At 43.3% G+C, this 25,919-nt stretch overlaps 1 protein-coding gene across 2 annotated transcripts in view; it reads right to left on the bottom strand.

The window, feature by feature from the left end:
• Window positions 1-1,098: 1,098 nt before the first annotated feature.
• Window positions 1,099-25,919, bottom strand: part of LOC139578397 (long-chain-fatty-acid--CoA ligase ACSBG2-like) — a 51,782-nt gene continuing 26,961 nt past the window's right edge. For both annotated transcript variants that reach the window (XM_071405915.1, XM_071405914.1), the window contains exons 2-15: window positions 25,726-25,858; window positions 24,197-24,309; window positions 17,882-18,150; window positions 16,576-16,664; window positions 10,182-10,302; window positions 10,017-10,097; window positions 9,718-9,867; window positions 7,659-7,835; window positions 6,903-7,084; window positions 6,376-6,618; window positions 5,960-6,177; window positions 5,639-5,778; window positions 4,166-4,412; window positions 1,099-3,407 (exon numbers count right to left, since the gene is read on the bottom strand). In XM_071405915.1, coding sequence (XP_071262016.1) covers window positions 3,289-3,407; window positions 4,166-4,412; window positions 5,639-5,778; window positions 5,960-6,177; window positions 6,376-6,618; window positions 6,903-7,084; window positions 7,659-7,835; window positions 9,718-9,867; window positions 10,017-10,097; window positions 10,182-10,302; window positions 16,576-16,664; window positions 17,882-18,150; window positions 24,197-24,309; window positions 25,726-25,835 — 2,259 coding nt within the window. In that variant the 5' untranslated portion in view covers window positions 25,836-25,858 and the 3' untranslated portion in view covers window positions 1,099-3,288. The remainder of the gene's footprint in view (window positions 3,408-4,165; window positions 4,413-5,638; window positions 5,779-5,959; window positions 6,178-6,375; window positions 6,619-6,902; window positions 7,085-7,658; window positions 7,836-9,717; window positions 9,868-10,016; window positions 10,098-10,181; window positions 10,303-16,575; window positions 16,665-17,881; window positions 18,151-24,196; window positions 24,310-25,725; window positions 25,859-25,919) is intronic.

Raw genomic sequence — 25,919 nt, 5'->3', positions numbered from 1 at the left:
TTGACTAACCTGTACCCCTGCACATTGACTCGGTACCAGTACCCGTATATAGCCGTGTTATTATTTTTTACTTAACTCTTTTTCTTGAACTGCATTATTGGTTAAGGGCTTGTAAGTAAGCATTTCACCTGTTGTATTCGGCGCATGTGACAAATTAGAATTTGATTTGTTGACATGTTCTATGAGGAAATAGCAAGTCTTTTTTTAAACAGTCTTTGAAGTTTGTGGGGTTTTAAGTGTTTTCCTAAAATGGTTGCTTTGGCCACAAACATTATTAGGCTTGTTCCCCCCCATTGACATGGTCAAATAATTCAAGCATAGATTGGTCATTTTTATTTATTTGTCACAAAAAGAATGGCACTGATCAGCCTATAGGTGGTGCTGTGATAAGCAGTCTCACTTAAACCCTCATCAACCGCCTCATGTGGCCTAGAGACTAAACTTTGTAGGTGTCTTTCCTCATGCTGAACATTTTTGCCTCAAGGACCCATAAGGTCCGTTAGGATAGATTTTCCTCCATTTTAGAAAACTTCTCATGAACCAAAGAATGAAATGAAAGGTCCATGGTATGTCTTTACTTAGTTTGAGAAAAGCTAATGGATGGGTCAAAAGATGGCAGTTGATAAATCAAAAATCTGATTTTACATGTCTATTTAAACCACTATAAATCCACTCCAGTGGCCCATCAACTTGAAATCATGGATATCCCTAAAATGAGCCTTGCGTAATTTGATATCTCAAAAAACAAGGAAACTATTAACAATTTTTACATGTAACTAATGCTAAAAATAATCTTCCCATGAACCATGTCAGATTCACTCCAGGTTTGTTCAGCTCTCTGGGTGACTGCTAACCTAAATAATCATAATACAATGTTTGCATATAAAGGAAGATAGTTCCTACATAATGCTTGCTTTGTTATCCAACGAACCCCGTTCATTGTTTCCCGCAGCTATATTTTGGATAGTAGTTGAGATTTTCACTGGGCAGTTACTTTGAAATATACCAGGTTGCCACTTTTAATCTCAAAATAATCAGAAAAATAGCTTCCGTCAAATTTAAGATTTTGCAACAGGAAATGAATGAAACTGCTCGATATTTCAGAATAAATGACCTTTATTTTCCAGCTAGATCACATACATTAAGTTTTCTTTCCTCAGCAGCTGCTAGTTTAAAGATGGCACTGCTCATCAACTCTAGACACCCAGTGACACACTTTCTTCCCCACCTGATACTAGAAACACTTTCAAAACTCTTAAGTGTTGAGGGTCAGGTAAAACCGGTATTCTGTCTTTAGATGGCAGTCGAACTCTCATGGTCTTGTATGCATTTGAAGAGATTGCTTGTTCTGCTTGTAAAAAAGTGACAGGCCTGTCAACAACTCAAAGGTGTAATTTAGTTGACTGCAATTGCATTGGACTTTGTTGGTGGTATGGAGCTCCAGACCTTCAGTGTGTATGTCAGTACAAGCTTCAACAGAAAGCTATGACATCAGTTGGGAAAATAACAAAATACAGATACATCACCTTCATTTCCTCCACTTTTGAAAATAATATTTTTCATTCCATATACAACTTCATTCAACAAACACTATAAGCCAGTCTTCTTGGTAAGCTTATAGTTTATTTCCAGGTCTTCCTGAAACATTATGGGTCACCAGCTGTATGTGGAAGCCCTTCTAACATCTTTAAACTGCAAGGGCCTTGGCATATTCACTTTCCACAGAGAATGGAATAGTAGTTTACAAAGGGATCTGTGGATTGCATTAGATTACTTAATAAAAAAATTCAAGTATTTCAAAGATAAATGGTCAAAAGTGCTGGAAGCCAGAATCAGATTTCTTCCTATTCCAATATACAAGGAGAATCATTTGTACTGACAATGTGGCCCAAATAAACCAACAATAATAAAAACACTCAGAATTATACAAGGACCCGAACATGTACAGTAGGTTACAGAGACATTCCACACAGCATATTCATATACATGAAGTTTAGGGAGAGTATGTGCAGTGTAATAAGATCAAACCCCAGTCCTGGGTATTATTGGATGTAAAAGGTTTCAGGATGAATGGTAACGCTATCAAATTTCCTCTGTACCCTTGTATTCTCTTCTGTTTTAGATTAAGGTAACTTCATGTTTCTCCCGTAATAGACCAGTTCAGTGGCGCAACTATAAAGAATGTCACACTGCTTGACAAGACCGATGAGCTGAAGACAGTTCTTTTAAAAACATTCAACGTAATAAAACGGTTTAAATAAAGACCAGAGGAATGAGGCAATGTAGGCAAAATATATTTACAGTATTTAACAATGGTCACAACATTTTTACACAGAATCGTTAAACATTCCAACAAGACCAGGCAATTCCGCAGATAGTATGACAATGTCATAACATAGGATACAAAAAAATAATATGGCTTGAATGATATGGTTCCATCGTATTGAAAAAAGTAATTTGGATGCTCTCTGTAGGACAAGGTAGGTGCAGAAGTTCAACATTGAGCCATTTGCTTATGGCGACAAGGCTTTAACCAAATCTACAACTTCATTTGTCATTGGCCATCCCTGGACTTGTCTTATTGCACAACTGCATATATGATTTTGGACCGCGCTACAACAATGATATACTTCCATCAAAACTCTGAAACCAGACCAATGCAGACAGAGCAAAAACAATACAACAATAATAAATAGGAAAACTTTTTTTGACGAGCGAACACTGGATGTAAAGAACTACAGATGGAAGTTTTCAGATGGATAATTTTCACATCCAATGTGTCTTTGGTCCAAGTAAGTATTGACTTTGGTAAAAGAAAAATAAATAATTGTGAGTAACGCTTTTTCAAAACGTAGCCCAAAATTCTACTACCATTTCCTATGGAAATGTTGGATACTATGCCATTTAGTCTCAAGTATCAAAGCACATTAACCATGCCTCATCATATACAACTCTACTTCATCTATCATGTATTATTGTTCATCACAAAACAAATAAAGTTGAAATAAGCTCATCAATAACTCATCTTCAAAAATCAAAGCTTTATAACACCTTCTCATGGATGTTCTTCCTTAGTTTTTCTTTAGAACACCCACAAATGTGAACAAAAACCCAATAACCAAAGCAGGAAGCTAACAAAACATTTTCACAGGAGTAAACGGGAACTGCACAGGGAGTGGTGGTCTGTATGAGGTGGTGTATGTGTGTGTCGTATGTGTGAGAGACTTCTGGCTGCAGGTCTTTTGTTGCGGCTCTATGAATTGCTCTGCAAGAGCCTTTATCCCAGGCCTATTTGGGGGGAAGGGAGTTGTCAGGGGTGCTTGGGGTTACCACCTCTTTGTAGAAATGCTCTACTTGCTCTTTGTACATCTTCATGACCACTGGCCTCTTCAGCTTCATAGTGGGGCCTGAGAGAGAAAAAGAGACTGTCAGCTATACACAGAGTGTACAAAACTTAGGAACACCTTCCTTATATTCAGTTGCACACCCCCCTTTTGCCCTCAGAACAGCCTCAAATCGTCAGGGCATGGACTGTAACAAGGTGTTGAACGCATTCCAAAAGGATGGTGGCTCATGTTGACTCCAATGCTTCCCAAAGTTGTATCAAGTTGTCTGGATGTCCTTCGGGTGGTGGACCATCCTTGATACACACAGTGAAACTTGAGCGTGGAAAAACCAAGCAACGTTACACACACAAACCGGTGCGCCTGGCACCTACTACCATACCCCTTTCAAAGGCACTTAAAAATGTTGTCTTGCCCATTCACACAATCCATGTCAAGGCTTAATCTTTCTTTAACCTGACACCTCCCCTTCGTCTGCACTGATTGAAGGGGGATTTAACAAGTTTCATCAATAAGGGATCATAGCCTTAACCTGGTCAGTCTTTCATGGAAAGAGCAGGCATTCCTAATGTTTTGTACACTCAGTGTATATCCTGCTGTTATGCTCATTGACACCAACCACTGGATAGGTGGGGAAAACTACAGTGATGACATGGTCTGCAATAGACTGAGAAAAGGGCAACAAAAACTATTCTATTGAAATTGGCCATATACATCATGGAAACTAGAGTCCAGCCTTTATAATGACCTGGAAAAACAACATATTGCAGTTAAGAACATGGCACTAAACCAACATGCACACTGCCCCCCCACCCCCTCACCCAGCTCTCCCCCAGTGATGGAGAAGTCCTGGTCTAGGATGATCCACTTCTGGATGCGCTGGGCGTTGGAGGTGGCGTTCTCGTTCACGCGGTTGATGCCCTCCTGGATAGCAGCATGAATGACCCGGTCACGTCCGCCGGCAATCTCTGAGACTCGCGTGGCATTGCTGCCCAGCTTTCGGCACAGCTCTACGGCCTCTGGCGTCAACTCATCCTCAGGAGCACCAGTGTCTCCATTCACCTGGCACTGAGGGGTAAAGAGACAAATGTAGTTTTAGTCAGTGAAGGAGGTAAAAGAACATATGCATTTTTCTTAGAAGGCTGTCTTGTGCATGGATAATTTTTTATGTTTCATTAATCAATGCCATTAACCCTAGTCTAAGCCGGGTGAGGGGGCCAACATATGGAATTGTTTTAAGATGAATCATTAAGCTATTTGATTTTGAATTTTAAGACCCCTTAAGGTATCAAAAAATATACAATTATTGGATGAAACATTCAATCTGGCATTGCTATTAGCCAATAGAAACACATTGACTAACAGATTCACTACATGGAACAGATAGTCCCCCCAAAAAAATCGAAAGGAAGTTTGTTCTGAATCGTCTGCCCTATCGTGTTTGTGAGAGTCTCGGCTTTCAAAGGAGTGGTCATAATAGTTAGTAGGCCAAACCGAGAAGACACTACAGACGTTTTTGTGAGAAGACCGCTTTTCGGGATGTCTCCTGGTCTGACAAACAATGCTTTACCTCTGTCACCTTCCACCACAGATGCGGAAGGGAGATATCGGAGGAGTGAGATGCAGCCCATGCAAAAAACATCTAGCTTAAACTGACTGATTTTTATATTATGTTAATTGATTTCCGTGGGGGTGCGACCATTGTAGGCCAAGGGTTAACTGACAATGATACTGTTAACATAAAATGACAACGGCTAGGTTCCAGTTTAACGTTTACAAAATCGTATTTCCACAATACATGGTTGCCATTGCACTCAGGCCAGGTCCATCACCAGTGAGACTACCATGCAGGCGTACTAATAACAAGAGTGATAGCACCGTAATAACAGAAATATAGGGATACTTAAAACACAAACTTAACAGACAGCATAAAGAATGTCAGTGTACAAAATGTCCACCAGAAGTGGATAAAATTACAATAAAAGAGGAATTGTGATTTCGGCTAAAATATTAGAATCCACTATGACAGTCTTGCCTCATCCTATGATTACATGATAAGGAGTTTACACAGCACTGTGCAATCTCAGAGGCTGCATCTGATTACACCTGGTATTTCTCAACTATCAGATACTCTTGAAATAGCTGTAATAGATTGCCATCTAAACTGTATAACATCCTTGTTCTAAATAGAAATGGTTGTCAGAACTTAGAAGATGACCTTTGAGTTAAACGGGGTATGAGTTGGGATGGGGATTTGGTTTTACACCAACAGTGCTGTAGCTAACTGGTCATACCTTAATGGTGAGCAGCATGGCGAGGAACTTCCTCTTGTCTCCAATGAGCATGGCGTTGCTAACCAGCGACACAGCCTCCTTCACAGCATCTTCAATGGGCACTGGAGGGATGTTCTCTCCACCCGCTGTGATGATCAGCTCTGGAAACACACATTGAAACAAACGTTTTAATTAGGATAATTCTAACTTGTGGAATCTTCCATCAACTAACAGGCTTTCAACTAACTTCAGTCGGTTCCGTTTAAAGCTGGGTTCTGATGATTGGCCTGGGGTTGGGGTTCTTTGGGGATGGGGTTATAGTGTGTAGAGAAGACTGCGTACCTTTGATGCGTCCAGTGATGAACAGGAAGCCGTTGTCGTCGTGTTTGCCCAGGTCTCCAGAGTGCAGCCAGCCCTCAGCATCCAGGGCGTCCTCTGTCTTGTCGGCCTGGTTTAGGTAGCCCATGAAGACGTGGCGCCCCCAGAAGCAGATCTCCCCATTGCCCTCCTGGTCAGGAGTGTGGATCTTAGTCTCACAGCCAGGGATCAACTTCCCAACGCTTGGGAGACAAAACACTTTAACTTTGCAGTTCTTAAATCACATACATGAAGAATATACAGTAAATCGACAGCAAATACACTTGCTAAAAGCCAAGGTATGCTTGGGCCTGTTGTAATGAATTCATTTGTATAGAGTGAGCATGGAAATATGTAATGTCAGGCATTGTGTGTTCAGGGGAGTATCTGCTGTAAGATACCTGGTGAGGCGGAATGCATTGGGCAGAGAGATGGTGTGAGGTCCAGTGCTCTCACTCATTCCGTACAGCTCATACACTGGGATGTCTAGGCTGAGGAAGAACTCCAGTGTATCCTTGGTGATGGGGGCAGCACCTGTGTAACACTTGGTGCAGCGGTCCAGACCCAGGGCCTTACGGACCTTTCTGAACACCAGCTTCTTGGCTAGGCGGTAGTTGACAGGCGTCCTTGCCATAGCTCCATTCCTGAGCAGGGAAGGAGGGGAAGCAGGAGTTTAATACAACATCTCTACTATATCTTTATACCTCAGGCTGTAGTTTACTACTGTGCTAGCATTATTATTCTGTGCATGGGCATGAGAACTACTCATCCTGTTCTGTCATGTTTGTGACAGTAGTATTGGCCTTACATTTTTTAAATAAAATCACTACGAAGTCAGAACCACAGGTGGTGCATCAGGTAAATTAGAACACAGATCCCCCTCACCCTATTCAATAGGCTAAATACTGGTTCATACTGGTATACATACTGATTCATCTTGCTGAGGTTAGTCTTCAGCCCCACTCCTTTGGCCCAGACTGCCACCTTCCTGCGCACAGTAGACGACTTGGCCCCGACAGACTTCATCTTCTCCTGCATTTTCTCCCAGACGCGTGGTACACCCATAAAGGCTGTGGGACGCACCTCTCTCATCGTGTTGACCAGGGAGCCCTGAGAAGAGACAGGAAGGGAGGCACACACACTGAAGGGGTTGGTAATCACAAAGTATGTGTGTGTGAGCAGTGTAATACGGACACTAGCACATTGAGAAAGACAGTTCAGCTCCTGAGGATAAATGTTCAAAAGCATTTGCAACGTAGTGCATTTAGTAAAGCTGATGCTTAATTTTGGGAAGAACAACCTTTTCACAGAGAGCAGAAACACTAACGAAGTGTTACCCGTACCCCCTGATTCTACATGTCAACTAATCATCAAACACTTGACAAGTTGAATCAGGTGTTTTTGTCCAAGGCAACAACAAAAAGGTGTGCTTTTGGGGTTACTCGAGGACCAGAGTTGGGAAACACTGCACTAATGAACTGATCAATTGCAAAACAAAGAGTTGTCTTGTGTGAGTAGGTATCGCACGCAGGAAATCAATTTAACTTAAACTGCCTCCCTTAAATGGATTATACACTAGGTTTAATCTAAAATGAAGGGGAGGACAAGTGGGAGTAACAGACTGCAGAACAATCTTCTCAGTCATGTGGAAAAGGTCCTCTTCTAAATGAGAAAAGACCATCACCTTCAGTGCGTCTGGCTGGGCGAAATAGGTTGCCCCTCCAACCTTCATGGTGACCCAGATGTCCACCATCTGAGCAGCGATGTGGCTGAGAGGCAGGTAACTGACAACTATCTCTTGAGACTTGGTGGCTTCTGTCAGCCGGACATGGCGGCCTACGGCGAACGCTGTCCATGTCAGCTACAAAGAGAGAACGAGAGAGTCATTAAAACACTGGTCATTCACAAGTAAACTCGGAGCAAAGGTGGATTTTGAATAGATAGGAAGCTACATTTTTACACGTTTACATCATGACACTGATAGTGCATCATTCTCATAGATCTTTTCAATGGAACCTAATGTGCAGCCATTTTATTGGTCGCGTACACATATTTTGCAGATATTATCGTGGGTGTAACTAAAAGCTTATATTCCTAGCTCCAACAGTGCAGTAACACCTAACAATACAAAATACATGCAAATCCCAAAAATTCTAAAGCAATTACAAATATTAGAATAAGCAATGTCAGAGTCTGAAATATAAAAATATATGATTGGGTGTATTGATATTATGGACAGTATATGAATAGAAAAGATGTGTGCAGCAGTAGTTGTATAAGATGAACCATGACTAGAATACAGTATATACATATTAAGTGGGTAAAACTGTATAAACATGATTAAAGTGACCAGAGGTCAAAGACTATTTACATAGGGCAGCAGTCTAAGGTGCAGGTTAGAGTAACCGGGTGGTAGCCAGTGAATAACAGTGACTAAAATTCCGGGCAGGCTCCTGAGCGGAGGCCGGCTAGTGGTGACTAACAGTCTGATGGCCTGGAGAGCGAAGGCATTTTCCAGTTTCTCGGCACCTGTACAGTCTTCGCCTTCTAGATGGTAGCGGGGTGAAGAGAACGTGGCTAAGGTGGCCGAGGTCCTTGATGATCTTACTGGCTTTCCTGTGACACCGGGTGCTGTAGATGTCCTGGAGGGCAGGCAATGCGCCCCCGGTGATGCGTTGGGCTGACTGCGCCACCACCTGGAAAGCCCAGCAGTTGCAGATGGTGCAGGTGCCGTACCAGGCGGTGAAACAGCCCGACAGGATGCTCTCAATGGTACATCTGTAGAATATCTTCAGCCTCCTGAGGTTGAAGAGGCACTGTTGCACATTCACCACACTGTATGGGGCCTCCCGAGTGGTGCAGTGGTCTAAGGCACTGCATCGCAATGCTAGCTGTGCCACTAGAGATTCTGGGTTCGAGTTCAGGCTCTGTCACAGCCGTCCGCGACCGGGAGACCCATGGGGCTGCGCACAATCGGCCCAGCGTCGTCCGGGTTAGGGGAGGGTTTGGCCGGCAGGGATGTCCTTGTCCCATCGCGCACTAGCGACTTCTGTGGCGGGCCAGGCGCAATGCACGTTGACACTGTCGCCAGGTGTACAGTGTTTCCTCCGACACATTGGTGCGGCTGGCTTCCGGGTTAAGTGGGCATTGTGTCAAGAAGCAGTGCGGCTTGGGTTGTGTTTCGGAGGACGCACGGCTCTCGAACTTCGCCTCTCCCGAGTCCGTAGGGGAGTTGCAGCGATGAGACAAGACTAACTACCAATTGGATACCACGGAATTGGGGAGAAAAAGGGGTACAAAAATAAAGGAAAAAATAAAACTAACACTGTGGACCATTTCAGGTTGTCAGTAATGTGCCGCCGAGGAACTTTAATCTTTTTGCCCTCTCAGTCGATGCGGATGGGGGATTGTTCCTTCAGCTGTCTCCTGAAGTCTACAAATCAGCTCCTTCGTTTTGTTGACGTTGAGGTTATTTTCCTGGCACCACTCCGCCAGGGCTCTCACCACCTCCCTGTAGGCAGTCTCGTAGTTGTGGTTAGTCAGGCCTACCACTTGTGTTGTCTGCAAACGTGATGGTTGAGTTGGAGACGTGCGTGGCCACGCAGTCATGGGGGAACAGGAAGTATATGAGGGGGCTAAGCACGTACCCTTGTGGGGCCCCGTGTTGAGGATCAGCGTAGCAGAGGTGCTGTTGCCCACTTTCACCGCCTGGCAGTCTAATGTTACTGGTGGGTGTCACTCACATTGTCATGGCTGAGCATCACTCCTTTGGGCTGCCCCGTGGTCCCTGATGTGTAGATCAGTGTGCAGCACTGGTTGGGTTTCTGGGTAGCGATGACGTCATCCAGCTGAGTGTTGGACTCATCACGGCCCAGCTCCATAAACTCCGCCCACTGTGTAGAGAATACAAGATAGTCCGAATACAGTGGGGGGAAACAAACCAGCAGGAACTGTAGTGTGTTATGAACACTTCTAAAGACACAGAAGGCATTGATCCAACTTCTAATGTTCGAATGAAATCGAAATAGTTTGACACGCATACCGTGTAGAGGTTTGGTCTCTTCTCTTTAAGTGCATCTTTGTACTGGATAATGGCTTTCAGGTGTGGCAGCCTGTCCTGAACCTGAAGGAAAAAGAGGAATAAACTGATTAAGGTTAAAAAAAAGCAAAAAAAGCAAATCTAAAGCTCTCCATCCTCTGTGCTTACCTGTAGGATCTTCTGTAGCTGTTTGTGGTTCTCCACCACGATAATGTTGGCCTTGCAGTTCTCTGCTAAGTACTGGCACGCCTCTGGGGAGTTGGTGGTGTAGATACCCACTGCAAACCCACTGGAAACACAAGACAACAGTGAGTCATGTTGATTCATGGTTCATGAAACTCAAGATTCCTTTCCCACAGACAGGTTTGGCAACTCTGCTAGGTAAGTATGTATTTCATAAAGGTATGCTCATCATGAAAGAACAATCCAAGAACAGTCAGTAATTGTAACAGTCTGTACTAGGGGTGTTACAGTTCACCAAACCCTCGGTTTGGTATGTATTGCGTTTTTTTTGAAAAGTAAAATGCCATTCACAATGTACCTTGCATTGTTTGTTGTTTACCGGATTGTTACGATTGATGCTACATTTTTAACTATGTGGGAGGTGGGAATTTACTACGTGTGACTCTCAAAAGGGGGTGTGCGTCACACGGGACATCTCCAATTCTGAGGTAATGTGGTAATGAGGTAATGTGATGGGCCGTCACTGTTAAGTAAGCGCAACAGGATGCATTGGACAATTCATTGGAAACTTCGGAATTGGTTTGCTTATATAGAGCAGGTACTACCCATTTGCTGAAATGGGTGCAAGAGGGAAGTTTGTAACATGCGTTTCAGTCTTGCTCCGGTATACTGGGTTGATGTTGGCGTAAATGTGTTAACATATGAGGCGTTGGCAGCTGCATTATTCTCGTTGAGTGCGGTAACATTTATCGCAGCGGTCTAAGGCACTGCATCTCAGTGCAAGAGGTGTCATTACAGTCCCTGGTTCGAATCCAGGCTGTATCAGATCCGGCCGTGATTGGGAGTCCCATAGGGCGGCGCACAATTGGCCCAGCGTCGTCCGGGTTTGGCCATCATTGTCAATAAGAACTTGTTCTTAACAGACTTGCCTAGTTAAATCAAATAAAAAAATCCACAACTCTGACCATTGTCGTTGTAATCTACCGGAAAGCAAAAATGTTCCCAAACTGGAGATTTAAACGATGATACATTATCCTCCAATTCTGGTTTATTAAGGCCACCACGCCATCGTACAGAACAAAAACGCAACAAGTATTGGTCCCATGTTTCATAATCTGAAATAAAAGTTCCTTCTCTAAAATGTTGTGCACAAATTTGTTTAAATCCCTGTTAGTGAGCGTTTCTTCTTAGCCAAAATGATCCATCCACCTGACTGGTGTGGCATATCAAGAAGCTGATTAAACAGCATAATCGTTACACAAGTGCACCATGGGCGGGGAAAAATAAAGGCCACAAAAATCTGCAGTTTTGTCAACACAATGCCACAGATGTCTCAAGTTGAGGGAGCACGCAATTGGCATGCTGACTGTAGGACTGTCCACCAGCGCTGTTGCCAGGAAATGTAATGTTAATTTCTCTACCATAAGCCGCCTCTTGTCATTTTAGAGAATTTGGCAGTACGTCCAACCGGCCTCACAACCACAGACCACTTGTATGGCGTTGTGTGGGCAAGCGGTTTGCTGATGTCAATGGTGGCGGTGGGGTTATGGTATGTGAAGGCATAAGCTATGGACCATAAACACAATTGCATTTTATCGATGGCAATTTGAATGCACAGAGATACCGTGATGAGATCCTGAGGCCCATCGTGAGTCCCATTAAAAAAAAAAAAAAAAAGGTATGTGACCAACAGATGCATACAGTATTTAGTCAGCCACCAATTGTGCAAGTTCTCCCAATTAAAAAGATGAGAGAGGCCTGTAATTTTCATCATAGGTACACTTCAACTATGACAGACAAAATGAGATTTTTTTTCTCTCCAGAAAATCACATTGTAGGATTTTTAATGAATTTATTTGCAAATTATGGTGGAAAATAAGTATTTGGTCAATAACAAAAGTTTCTCAATACTTTGTTATATACCCTTTGTTGGCAATGACAGAGGTCAAACGTTTTCTGTAAGTCTTCACAAGGTTCACACACTGTTGCTGGTATTTTGGCCCATTCCTCCATGCAGATCTCCTCTAGAGCAGTGATGTTTTGGGGCTGTTGCTGGGCAACACGGACTTTCAACTCCCTCCAAAGATTTTCTATGGGGTTGAGATCTGGAGACTGGCTAGGCCACTCCAGGACCTTGAAATGCTTCTTACGAAGCCACTCCTTCGTTGCCCGGGCGGTGTGTTTGGGATCATTGTCATGCTGAAAGATCCAGCCACGTTTCATCTTCAATGCCCTTGCTGATGGAAGGTTTTCACTCAAAATCTCACGATACATGGCCCCATTCATTCTTTCCTTTACACGGATCAGTCGTCCTGGTCCCTTTGCAGAAAAACAGCCCCAAAGCATGATGTTTCCACCCCATGCTTCACAGTAGGTATGGTGTTCTTTGGATGCAACTCAGCATTCTATGTCCTCCAAACACGACAAGTTGAGTTTTTACCAAAAAGTTCTATTTTGGTTTCATCTGACATTCTCCCAATCTTCTTCTGGATCATCCAAATGCTCTCTAGCAAACTTCAGACAGGCCTGGACATGTACTGGCTTAACAGGGGGACACGTCTGGCACTGCAGGATTTGAGTCCCTGGCGGCGTAGTGTGTTACTGATGGTAGGCTTTGTTACTTTGGTCCCAGCTCTCTGCAGGTCATTCACTAGGTGATCACAAGAACGGTGAGCAAAAATCCCAGAACCACACGGGGGGTGTGGTTCTGGGATTTTTGCTCACCGTTCTTGTGATCATTTTGACCCCACGGGGTGAGATCTTGAGTGGAGCCCCAGATCGAGGGAGATTATCAGTGGTCTTGTATGTCTTCCATTTCCTAATAATTGCTCCCATAGTTGATTTCTTCAAACCAAGCTGCTTACCTATTGCAGATTCAGTCTTCCCAGCCTGGTGCAGGTCTACAATTTTGTTTCTGGTGTCCTTTGACAGCTCTTTGGTCTTGGCCATAGTGGAGTTTGGAGTGTGACTGTTTGAGGTTGTGGACAGGTGTCTTTTATACTGATAACAAGTTCAAACAGGTGCCATTAATACAGGTAATGAGTGGAGGACAGAGGAGCCTCTTAAAGAAGAAGTTACAGGTCTGTGAGAGCCAGAAATCTTGCTTGTTTGTAGGTGACCAAATACTTATTTTCCACCATAATTTGCAAATAAATTCATAGAAAATCCTACAATGTGATTTTCTGGATTTTTTCTCTCTCATTTTGTCTGTCATAGTTGAAGTGTACCTATGATGAAAATTACAGGCCTCATCTTTTTAAGTGGGAGAACTTGTACAATTGGTGGCTGACTAAATACCTTTTTGCCCCACTGTATCTGTATTCCCAGTCATGTGAAATCTATCGATTAGGGCCTAATTCATTTATTTCAATTGACTGATATGAACTGTAACACAAGTAAAATGTAAGAACTTGTTGCATTTATATTTTTGTTGTTCAGTACAGTTCCCGTGCGAAAAGGCACCCCAGCAAGTGTTTATTGCGCTGTCCGTGCTGAAGCTGCAACATCATGTCAGCCATTTACTTTCTGTTTTTGACTTTAAAATGTTGTTACCGAAATCCCTAATTTGTTTAGGAAAAACATTCCCTAATCCCTCAACCCCTGCTTACCATAATCACATAAATAAATGAGTTATAACAAACTCCGAACACAGTAACAGCAAAGTGACGCGGAAGATGTCAAAGAGAAACGCAAAACAGGCGAATGTTTGCTGGTTGCTCAGGAGGGAAAGGGGAAGTCAGATCTGTGGAAGACATTTGACTTAGTTGTGGAAAACTACGGAGGTCAAGAAAAAGGAGCAAGCGTTGCGTGACTATTATGTGTGCCAAACAGTTGCTGTTCGATTACAATATTTTTTCTGACCATTTGGAACAATGTAAACACCAAATAAACGTACCAGAGTGGCTGTTCTAACAAAAGAAAAAGCCTTTATTACAGCAGACTAAAATCAGTTGCATTCATTTGTGAATTGCGGTTTATTTATTGTTTAGACTAATTATTCAAAGCTCCCTTTTATAAAATTTTAAAACGAAAATGATTTATATATGCTACTGTATCAATCGTAGGCCTAAGTAAGTTATGGCATTAAGACTAAAATGGGACGCGCTCTTAGGCCTACAGCTCGATGCTGGTTATAAACTCATCAAAAAAAGAAACGTCCTCTCACTGTCAATTGAGTTTATTTTCAGCAAACTTGTCATGTGTAAATATTTGTATGATAATAAGATTCAACAACTGAGACAAACTGAACAAGTTCCACAGACATGTGACTAACAGAAATGGAATAATGTGTCGCTGAACAAAGGGGGGGTCAAAATCAAAAGTCAGTCAGTATCTGGTGTGGCCACCAGCTGCATAAAGTACTGCAGTTCATCTCCTCCTCATGGACTGCACCAGATTTGGCAGTTCATGCTGTGAGATGTTACCGCACTCTTCCATCAAGGAACCTGCAAGTTCCCGGACATTTCTGGGGGGGAATGGCCCTAGATCCAACAGGTCTGAGCCTGCAGGAACAGTACCACATGAGGGAGGGTGTCTTCCCTGTAACGCACAGCGTTGAGATTGCCTGCAATGACAACAAGCTCAGTCCGATGATGCTGTGACACCACCCCAGACCATGACGGACCCTCCACCTCCAAATCGATCCCCCTCCAGAGTACAGGCCTCGGTGTAACGCTCATTCCTTCAACGATAAACGCGAATCTGACCATCACCCCTAGTGAGACAAAACCGCGACTCGTCAAAGAGCACTTTCTGCCAGTCCTGACTGGTCCAGCAACGGTGGGTTTGTGCCCATAGGCGACGTTGTTGCCGGTGATGTCTGGTGAGGACCTGCCTTACAACAAGCCCTCAGTCCAGCCCATCTCAGCCTATTGCGGACAGTCTGAGCATTGATGGAGGGATTGTGCGTTCCTGGTGTAACTCGGGCAGTTGTTGCCATCCTGTACCTGTCCCGCAGGTGCGATGTTCGGATGTACCGATCCTGTGCAGGTGTTGTTACACGTGGTCTGCCACTGCGAGGACAATCAGCCTGTACCTGTCCCGCAGGTGTGATGTTTGGAAGTATGCTTGGGGTCATTGTCCATTTGGAAGACCCATTTGCGACCAAGCTTTACCTTCCTGACTGATGTCTTGAGATGTTGCTTCAATATATCCACATTATTTTCCCACCTTATGATGCCATCTATTTTGTAAAGTGCACCAGTCCCTCCTGCAGCAAAGTACCCCCACAATATGATGCTGCCACCCCCATGCTTCACGGTTGGAATGGTGTTCTTTGTCTTGCAAGCCTCCCCCCTTTTCCTCCAAACATAACGATGGTCATTATGGCCAAACAGTTCTATTTTTGTTTCATCAGACCAGAGGACATTTCTCCAAAAAGTACAATCTTCATCCCCATGTGCAGTTCCAAACCGTAGTCTGGCTTTTTTATGGCAGTTTTGGAGCAGTGGCTTCTTCCTTGCTGAGCGACCTTTCAGGTTATGTCGATATAGGACTCGTTTTACTGTGGATATAGATACTTTTGTACCCGTTTCCTCCAGCATCTTCACAAGGTCTTTTGCTGTTGTTCTGGGATTGATTTGCACCAAAGTACGTTCATCTCTAGGAGACAGAACGCGTCTCCTTCCTGAGCGGTATGACGGCTGCGTGGTCCCATGGTGTTTATATTTGCGTACTATTGTTTGTACAGATGAACATGGTACCTTCAGGCGTTTGGAAATTGCTCCCAAAAAAGAACCAGACTTGGAGGTCTACACTTTTCTTTCTGTGGTCTTAGCTGATTTCTTTTGATTTTCCCATGATGTCAAGCAGAGGCACTGAGTTTGAAGGTAGGCCTTGAAATACATCCATAGCTACACCTCCAATTGACTCAAATGATGTCAATTAGCCTATCAGAAGCTTCTAAAGCCATGACATTTTCTGAAATTTTCCAAGCTGTTTAAAGGCAGTCAACTTAGTGTATGTAAACTTCAGAATCACTGGAATTGTGATAGATTATTTCACTTATAATTGACTGTAAACAATTGTTGGAAAAATTGTGTCATGCAAAGTAGATGTCCTAACCGACTTGCCAGAACTATAGTTTGTTAACAAGAAATTTGTGGAGTGGTTGTAAAACGAGTTATAATGACTCCATTGGGAAGGTCCCGTAAGTAAGCATTTCACCGATAGTCCATACCTGTTTACGAAGCATGTTTAACGAAGAACATTGGATTTGATTTTGATCTCAGGTCTTTGGCTATAGTCACATAAGTCACTTAGCTACGCAAAATAGACTGGTCTACAGTAGATCAGTGAGAAGGGAACATTCTGTACATCACACTCTCAAATGACACTCTCACTCTCAGACCCCCTAGTGAACAGAAGTATAGAGACTCACCCAGCCATAATGGCAGCAATGTCAGATATGAACCACTCAGCAGAGTTGAAGCCCAGAATGCCAACCCCATGGTAGCGCTCCAAGCCAAGCTGTGGACACACAAACACAGCATGAGAAAAGACCTACACATAGATCTGAAATTACCACCTAAAGAGGAACATAACAGATACAATGCCTGTTAATATTCATTTTTCTATGGATAAGAGTTAAAGGGGAAGGTGAAGCAAAGCCAAATACAGACTATAGAGGGTCTTTTATAACAGTAGTAGTATTAAAACACACCATCGTGATACTTATACAAGAAATGTACGGCTCCTTGCCTGCATGGCAATACAGAGTAGCACGACTCTCCCCGTCTCCCTCCAAGTAGGAGGCAGTCAGGTTCAGATGTGGGGATGTCTGGCTTCCCCTGGGCCTGAGCCAGTCCTAATCCTCACTCATGTACAGTGCGGAGTTTTACAATAAACAGTAGCGTGGCCTAGAGCTGGGACGATAAACCGAAAATGATCGACACCGATCACTTATCGCAGGCATTTCGCTGATATCGTTCACCACGATAAGTAGCCTATACTAGAGAAATGTGCATTTCAAAATAAAATAAGTTTGCTAATATGGGTGATTGATGTTTGTAGCCATCAATTGTCCCATTAACAAACTAGTAGTAGTTTAAAGGATAAAAAAATAAAAAAAGTAGTGCACATTATAAACGTATCGTTCTATTAATCTTTACCTCATTAATTCAGGTAATTTGTCGTGATATGGATTTTTGTCCATATCGCCCCACTCTAGTGTGGCCTGCATCTAGATGTTGCCCTACCTACACTGCCTCTACCTCCCACATTTCATCTCACCCTACGCATGCTAGTGACAGTGAGGCAGCCACCACGAGGTTAAACACACACTGATCTGAAGTTAGGATAGTGGACTATGATCAGTGAGAGGGGAAGTTATCAAAAGCCTCCTAAAAGGGCACACATCCTCCAGTGGTTCTCTTTTGCTTTGGCTTCATATTTGGTTTGAGGATACATTGTTGCCTTGCCAACAGAGCTTGTTCTCATACTTTGTTTCACTTTAGGAACTGATGTTTATAAGCCTTTGTTATGACTGGAATTCTAGGAGACACTTACGCCAATAAAATATTTTATAATAATACTTTACAGTTCTTATCGGTGTGGAACTCTCAACTCCTACCATTATCTTACCGTATTCTATTGCAACTTTGTTCTGACATCCACATTTACAGCAGTAAAGTGTCAGTTATGGTCTGATTTCCATAAGTACAGTTGGTCTGTGTGTTTAGTCTCACCTTGAGGAAGCTCTTGGCAGCGGTGCGGCAAGCCTGGTAGTACTCCTGGTAGTTCATGGTCTTCATCTGTTCTCCCTCCTTCCAGCCCAGGGCGGTGTAGCTGCCAAACCTCTCCACTGCAGTTTTAAACATCCGGTCTACAGTGAGTGGGGGCTCAGCTGCAAAGCCCAACTCCCCCATCCGCAGCTTCACCTCCCCGTCACCCCTGGACGTCCACCGCTCTGGCTCAGCCATCGCCAGGGACAGGGAGTCTGGTCGCTGGGCACTCACTGAGGGAGAGAGGAGAGGGGTTTAGTGTTTTTCCCAAGGCAAATCAACTGAGAAGGCGAATGAAAGGCGTGTTTGATTTGAGAGCTTTGTCTAGACTCACATTTGATTGCACCTCAGAAAAGGTGGCTACTTGATCATAATGTAGGGATTTGAAAAAAAGCAAGGCTTGACATGAGCCTGTTTAGTTACTCAGATAAGGTGGTGACAGACAATGTACTGTGTCGGATGCAAGAAACTACTTTACAAAATAATGCATTATTACCGAGATGCAGACACAAATGTGTGCTACCCCCTGCAATTGGCAGCTTAGCTGATTCAAGCCTTTCCCAAAATAAAACACTGCCCCATTTTAAGACATAAAAGCTCTTCACCTGACTCACTTTTCAAAGATGGCTAGAAAATGTACACGTTCTGTGAGCACTCACAGCTTAGAGAGAACATTGGTGATGGGCATAAATGCCCAGTCTGCACATGCAGGCAAATCAATCTGTCAAACGGCTCCCAAACCCTATGAGGAAGTCCAACCAATCACTATGAATGGCGTGCCTGCTGCTTACACAGACAATCACAGAAATTAGCTTTAGGAACATGAGGGAGGCTGCTCTGACTTCTGGCCTTAAATCCCAGTAGCCGTTTGTCCTCGTGTTCCCTCCACTGTTGGTGTTGCTGCAGTGTTGGTGGAGAGCCAGAGGCAGTGGGTTGTGCTGACCCTGGCCTGGCCCCCAGTCTCTGCCAGTAAACACACACACACACACACACCAGGCCCAGTATGAGACGCCAATCTGACCAACACCAGACAAAACAAGGGAGGGCCAGACAGGGGATTCCAATAACCGCATTGGCAGCCCATACAGAGTCCAGGCACACTAGTAGGGACTAACAGGGCAGGAGACTGAACTGTGAACCTCTCAGAGCTAGTTAGATGGTCCTGTTCAATAATTCATTCTGTAAAAAAATATTATAGCCGCCATTATTTTTAAATGGGGGCCCATTAGCCAGAAACTAGCCTCTGCAGAGTCGTCAACGGATATTCCGCTTTTGGATGTTAACAAGATGACGCACCATCTCAAATCCTCCTCCACATTTACTGGATTGGTTGAACATTGCAGGATAGAACATTCTGACAGTTCACTTCTTGTAGGGGATCTACACTTAACAAAAATATGAACAAAACATGTAAAGTGTTGGTCCAATGTTTCATGAGCTGAAATAAATCCCAGAAATGTTCCACACTCACAAGCTAATTTCTCAAATTTTGTGAACAAATTTCTTTACATCCCTGTCAGTGATCACTTCTCCTTTGGCAAGATAATCCATCCACATGACAGGTGTGGCATCTCAAGAAGCTTAAAACAGCATGATCCTTACACATGTGCACCTTGTGCTGGGGACAATAAAAGGCCACTAAAATAAGCCGTTTTGCCACAACACCACAGACGTCTGGAGGGAGCGTGCAATTGGCATGCTGACTGCAGGAATGTCCATAAGAGCTGTTGCCAAAGAACTGAATGTTAATTGCTCTACTATAAGCAGCCTCCAAAGTGGTTTTAGAGAATTTGGAAGCACATCCAACTGGTCTCACAACCGCAGACCACGTGTATGGTGTCAGGTAACCTCTCGCCCACACGACGTCTTTCGTTGTGAACAGAGTGCCCCATGGTGGAGGTGGGGTTATGGTATGGGCAGGCATAAGCTACGGCCAACTAACTTAATTGCATTTTATTGATGGCATTTTGAATACACAGATACCATGATGAGATCCTGGAGGCCCACTGTTGTGCCATTCATCCGCCGCCATCGCCTCATGTGTTCAGCATGATATTGCATGGCCCCATGTCGTAAGGACCTGTACACAATTCCTGGAATGCCATGCATACTCAGACATGTCACTCATTGTGCATGTTTGGGATGCTCTGGATCGACTTGTACACTACCGTTCAAACGTTTGGGGTAACCTAGGAATGTCCTTGTTTTAGAAAGAAAAGCAAATTTTTGTGTCCATGAAAATAACGTCAAATGGATCAAAAATACAGTGTAAACATTCTTAATGTTGTAAATGACTATTGTAGCTGGAAAGGGCTGCTTTTTAATGGAATATCTACATAGGCGTACAAAGGCCCATTATCAGCAACTATCACCCCCAGTGATCCAATGGCACATTGTGTTAGCTAATCCAAGTTTATCATTTTAAAAGGCTAATTGAACATTAGAAAACCCTTTTGCAATTATGTTAGCACAGCTGAAAACTGCTTTTCTGATTAAAGAAGCACTAAAACTGTCTTTAGACTAGTTAAGTATCTGGAGCATGAAATTTTATTAGTCGCATGCGCCGAACACAACAGGTGTAGTAGACCTTACAGTGAAACGCTTACTTACGAGCCCCTAAACGACAGTGCAGTTTAAAAAAAATACGGATTAGAATGAGAGATAAAAGTAACAAGTAATTAAAGAGGAGCATTTGTGGGTTTGATTACTGGCTCAGATGGCCAGAAACAAATAACTTCCTTCTGAAACTCATCAGTCTATAATTGTTCTGAGAAATGAAGGCTATTCCATGCGAGAAATTGCCAAGAAACAGTCTTGTCATACGCTGTGTACTACTCCCTTCACAGAACAGCGCAAACTGTCTCTAACCAGAATAGAAAGAGTGGGAGGCCCCGTTGCACAACTGAGCAAGAGGACAAGGTCCCGTGTGGTCCCGTGTGGCTCAGTTGGTAGAGCATGGCGCTTGCAACGCCAGGGTTGTGGGTTCATTCCCCACGGGGGGACCAGGATGAATATGTATGAACTTTCCAATTTGTAAGTCGCTCTGGATAAGAGCGTCTGCTAAATGACTTAAATGTAAATGTAATTAGTGTGTCTCGTTTGAGAAAGACGCCTCACAAGTCCTCAAATGGCAGCTTCATTAAATAGTACCTGCAAAACACCAGTCTCAACATACACAGTGAAGAGGCGACTCCAGCATACTGAGATGCAAAGAAAAAGCCATATCTCAGACTGGCCAACAAAAATATAAGACAGATGGGCAAAATAACAGACACTGGACAGAGGAAGACTGGAAAAAAAGTGTTATGGACAGATAAATCTAAGTTTGAGGTGTTTGAAGAACATTCGTGAGACGAAAAAAAAAAAAAAAAATGAAGATGCTGGAGGAGTGCTTGATGCCATCCGCCAAGCATGGTGGAGGCAATGTGATGGTCTGGGGGTGCTTTGGTGGTGGTAAAGTGGGAGATTTGTACAGGGTAAAAGGGATCTTGAAGAAGGAAGGCTATCACTCCATTTTGCAATGCCATACCCTGTGGATGGTGCTTAATTGGAGCCAATTTCCTCCTACAACAGGACAATGATCCAAAGTATGCAAGAACTATTTAGGGAAGAAGCAGTCAGCTGGTATTCTGTCTATAATGGAGTGGCCAGCACAGTCACCGGATCGCAACCCTATTGAGCTGCTGTGGGAGCAGCTTGACCGTATGGTACGTAAGAAGTGCCCATCAAACCAATCCAACTTGTAGGAGGTGCTTCAGGAAGCATGGGGTGAAATCTCTTCAGGTTACCTCAACAAATTGACAACTAGAATGCTAAAGGTCTGCAAGGCTGTAATTGCTGCAAATGGAGGATTCTTTGACGAAAGCAAAGTTTGAAGGACACAATTATTTCAATTAAAAATCATTATTTATAACCATGTCAATGTCTTGACTATATTTCCTAATCATTTCATGTATGTTTTCATGGAAAACAAGGACATTCCTAAGTGACCTCACACTTTTGAATGGTAGTGTAGTGTATGACATCGTGTTCTAGTTCCCGTCAACATCCAGCAACTTTGCACAGCCATTGAAGAAGAGTGGGACAACACTCCACAGGTCACAATCAACAACCTGAGCAATTCTGTGCGAAGGAGATGTGTCGCGCTGCATGATGCAAATGGTGGTCACAACAGATATTAACTGGTTCTGAGCCACACCTACATTTTTTTTTTTTTTTTACAGTATCTGTGACCAACAGATACATATTTGTTTTCCCAGTCATGTGAAATCCATCGATCAGGGCCTAATTAATTTATTTCAATTGACTGATTTCCTTATATAAACTAAAAAAATCTTTAAAATGGTTGCATTTATATTTTTGTTCAGTATACATTACATGGCCAAAACACATCTCATTCCAAAATCATTGGACATTAATATGGCATTGGTCCCCCATTTGCTGCTACAGCCTCCACTCTTCTGGGAAGGCTTTCCACTAGATGTTGGAACATTGCGGCAGGCATTTGCTTCCATTCATGAGGTTGGGCACTGATGTTGGGTGATTAGGCCTTGCACGCAGTCGGCGGTCCAATTCATCCCAAAGGTGTTTGATGTGGTTGAGGTCAGGGCTCTGTGCAGGCCAGTCATGTTCTTCCACTCTGATCTTGACAAACCATTTCTGTATGGACCTCACTTTGTCATGCTGAAACAGGAAAAGGTCTTCCCCAAACTGTTGCCAAGAAGTTGGAAGCACAGAATTGTCTAGAATATCATTATATGCTGTAGCGTTAATTTCCCCTTCACTAGAAATAAGGGGCCTAGCCCAAACCATTATTCCCCCTCCACCAAACTTTACAGTTGGCACTATGTATTCGGTTAGGTAACGTTCTCCTGGCATCCGCCAAACCCAGATTAGTCTGTTGGACTGCCAGATGGTGAAGCATGATTTATCACTCCAGAGAACGCGTTTCCAGTGCTCCAGAGTCCAATAGCAGCGAACTTTACACCACTCCAGCTGACACTTGGCATTGCGCATGGTGATCTTAGGCTTGTGTGCGACTGCACGGCCATGGAGACCCATTTCATGAAGCTCCTGATGAGTTATTGTGCTGACGTTACTTCCAGAGGCAGTTTGGAAATCAGTAGTGAGTGTTGCAACAGAGGACAGATTTACGCCCTTCAGCACTCGGCGACTGGAAAGGTGGCATCATATGACTGTGCCACATTGAAAGTCTGAGCTCTTCAGTAGGGACCATTCTACTGCCAATGTATGTCTATGGCGATTGCATGGCTGTGTGCTCGATTTTACACACCTGTCAGCAACGGGTGTGGCTGAAATAGCTGAAACCACTCATTTGAAGGGGTGTCCACATATGAAACACTGCATTGCCTAAAGTATTTATTTTACGCCTGCTACGCTAGGTTAGCCAGAGAAACAGAAGCTATAACTCACCTAGTACTATTAGCATTTTGGTCTTAATAAAAACAATTGAAAGGTCACCATGACAAGACTGGAACTATAAATAATCTCTGCCAATATTTTGAAGCCTTTCAAAGCATAAAACCGAAATAGCAACAGAGAAGCGTAGGATCATGTGGCCTGTTGTTAGGCTGACCATAGAGCGCTGTGTTGCTGTGTTGTCTACAGCACAGAGCTGTGGGTGGAACCTTCTGGAAGTTCAGTGGGGACTGTTTATGACCAAATACTTCTTTAGTCAATAGCCACGCATGGCCATGGTACCAGCCTCAGCCAGATCCTCATGATACTGCTGTACTGCACTTCGGGTGGATGGAAGAGAATGCCCCACTGATTTAAGAGCAACAGAGTGTTTACTGACCAACTGACCAATCTCAACACTATGAAATGTGAATTTATTTATTCATTTGAAGTTTGTGAACACCTTCAGGATGGTGTTTTCTAAATGCCAGAGTACACCTAATAAATATAGTTTTCATACTTAGGGCATTAGGAATGTTGATGACTGAATGTTCTTGGCCAGAGACAGGAAAGGGAAGTTTGGGACCCCACTTCCCTTTGGCCCATTTCCTCAAAATTCAAAAAGGGGACAATTAATTTGGTCAACCTCAAAATCAATGTACTGGTATACCTTCTGTACCTAAGTGCCAACCTCAAGAGTGTGTGTGAACCAGTTTGTGTACGCGCTAACAGTTGTAAGCCAGTTTCCTACATTTTTGTGACCTTTCTAAAATGTTCTCCTTGTGGCGTTTGCCATGTAAATGTGTGTAATTAATATATATATATATATATATATATATATATATATATATATGCACTCACCAGTCTCTGTGTGTGTGGGCTGTTCAGTAAGGATGTCTGTGAGGTTGTTGGTTAGCTCAGTGTTGGCCCCAATCTCCTCTTCCCGCTCACTGGCTGACTCCTCTGATGACTCACTGAGGGGAAAGACGTTATAAACAATGTTAAGTGGATTCCCAGTCCTGTCCTACTGTATTCCACTGTCATGTCTAAAGATGGAGGAAGCTTTTCAGTGTCAGAAGATAAAGAATCTTGCTGTGCTCGAATACCCACGCTAAAATACTGTATACTACATACTATTAGTTCATTTTAGTATACTGGAAAAGAACGGTATCCTTTCAGTTGTGAGTACTAGAGCTTTGCCTGTCTACCGGAAGTTGATGCTGTTGCTATGCAACCTCTTGCTAGTTTAACAAATTACTAGCTCAACATTTTACGATTTTGTGTGTGTTCGTAAATTCAATCTGGAGTGCCAGAGTGTGCTCTGGGCGTTCGTTAATCCAGAGCATTGTCAGATTGTCCATTTGTAAATTCAGAGCGTGACAAATGAGAACACCTCACTGACCATTTTACGTGCCGTAGCAGAGCTGGTTAGGCTGTTTTCATGTTATCCAGAGGGTTGGTGACTAACTGTGCTGCAGGCAACAATTTAATTACAATTTTTTTTGCAGAGATGTTTACTGACACGGCCATATTCAACGGGTGTTTAGCGTTCATAAATTCATCAGTTATTCTGCGCGAGAGTGCTCTGAAATCAGAGTAGATAGCTAAGTGGTATAGCCTTTGAATCGCACAACTAAGAATGATGTAATAATAATAATAAATAATCAAGTCAATCAACGTTGGGTAGTTAGTTAATATACTGCCTGGCAAGTTTGATGTATTAGTAGCCAACTAACGTTAGGTGCATACTGCTGTAATGCTATGCGGTTGTCAGCCAACATAACACGTAACTTATTTGAAAATGTATTACATTTAAAAATTCTCTTAACATTTGCCATTATTAGTTATAGCAATGAATTTGTATCCGCTCTCGGACTCTCGGCATATTTTCCGCCATTTTCTTCATATCTGAAAAGTTATGAAGCCACGCCCATTTTCTGAAGAATTGCATTATGGGACCTAAAAGCACATAAATCGTGTCCACTGCATGTATACTTCGTATTTTGGAGAATTTAGTACGTCATCCGGGAACTTTTGGCATACTAACTATGACCAACAAGCATACTTTATACTCAATTCACGTCACAAATAGTAGTCAGTGCAGTTAGTATGAGTATTCGAACACAGCATGGGTCTTGTTAACTGACAGCAAATTGTTTACAATGTTGACATGGCAAAGTGTAAGGATTGTGCCCTGTCATCTTTGTGTGATGAAGTAGGTCAAATATCTCTAAGAAGTTATTTGATGTGGGGGTGTTAAGACAGTGACAGGGTGCAGGTCATCGTTTCCTATCAGATCGCATCATTCCCGTGTGACGAGAGCCTTTCGATCAAGTCCAAACAAGAGTCACGCAATCGGACCAGATATTGGTTTCAGTCTAGGTACGTACTTGGCTATGAAATCCACAGCGACGTCATCCAGTGAGGCGACGCTGTCCCCGGTGCCACAGGATGACTGCGGGTAGCTGACTTCCCTGGGGCGGTCCATGGCTGTGGACATGGCAGTAGGCTCACACACAGTCACTGCAAGGGGGGGAAATTAAGATAGGGGACAGGGTAAGACACAGCATATGACTCATTCACA

Source organism: Salvelinus alpinus, chromosome 6 (assembly GCF_045679555.1).
Source record: "Salvelinus alpinus chromosome 6, SLU_Salpinus.1, whole genome shotgun sequence".
In the NCBI taxonomy this organism is placed as follows: domain Eukaryota; kingdom Metazoa; phylum Chordata; class Actinopteri; order Salmoniformes; family Salmonidae; genus Salvelinus; species Salvelinus alpinus.
The sequence above is the reverse complement of the archived record's forward strand: the minus strand, read 5'-3'. Positions and strand labels throughout refer to the sequence as shown.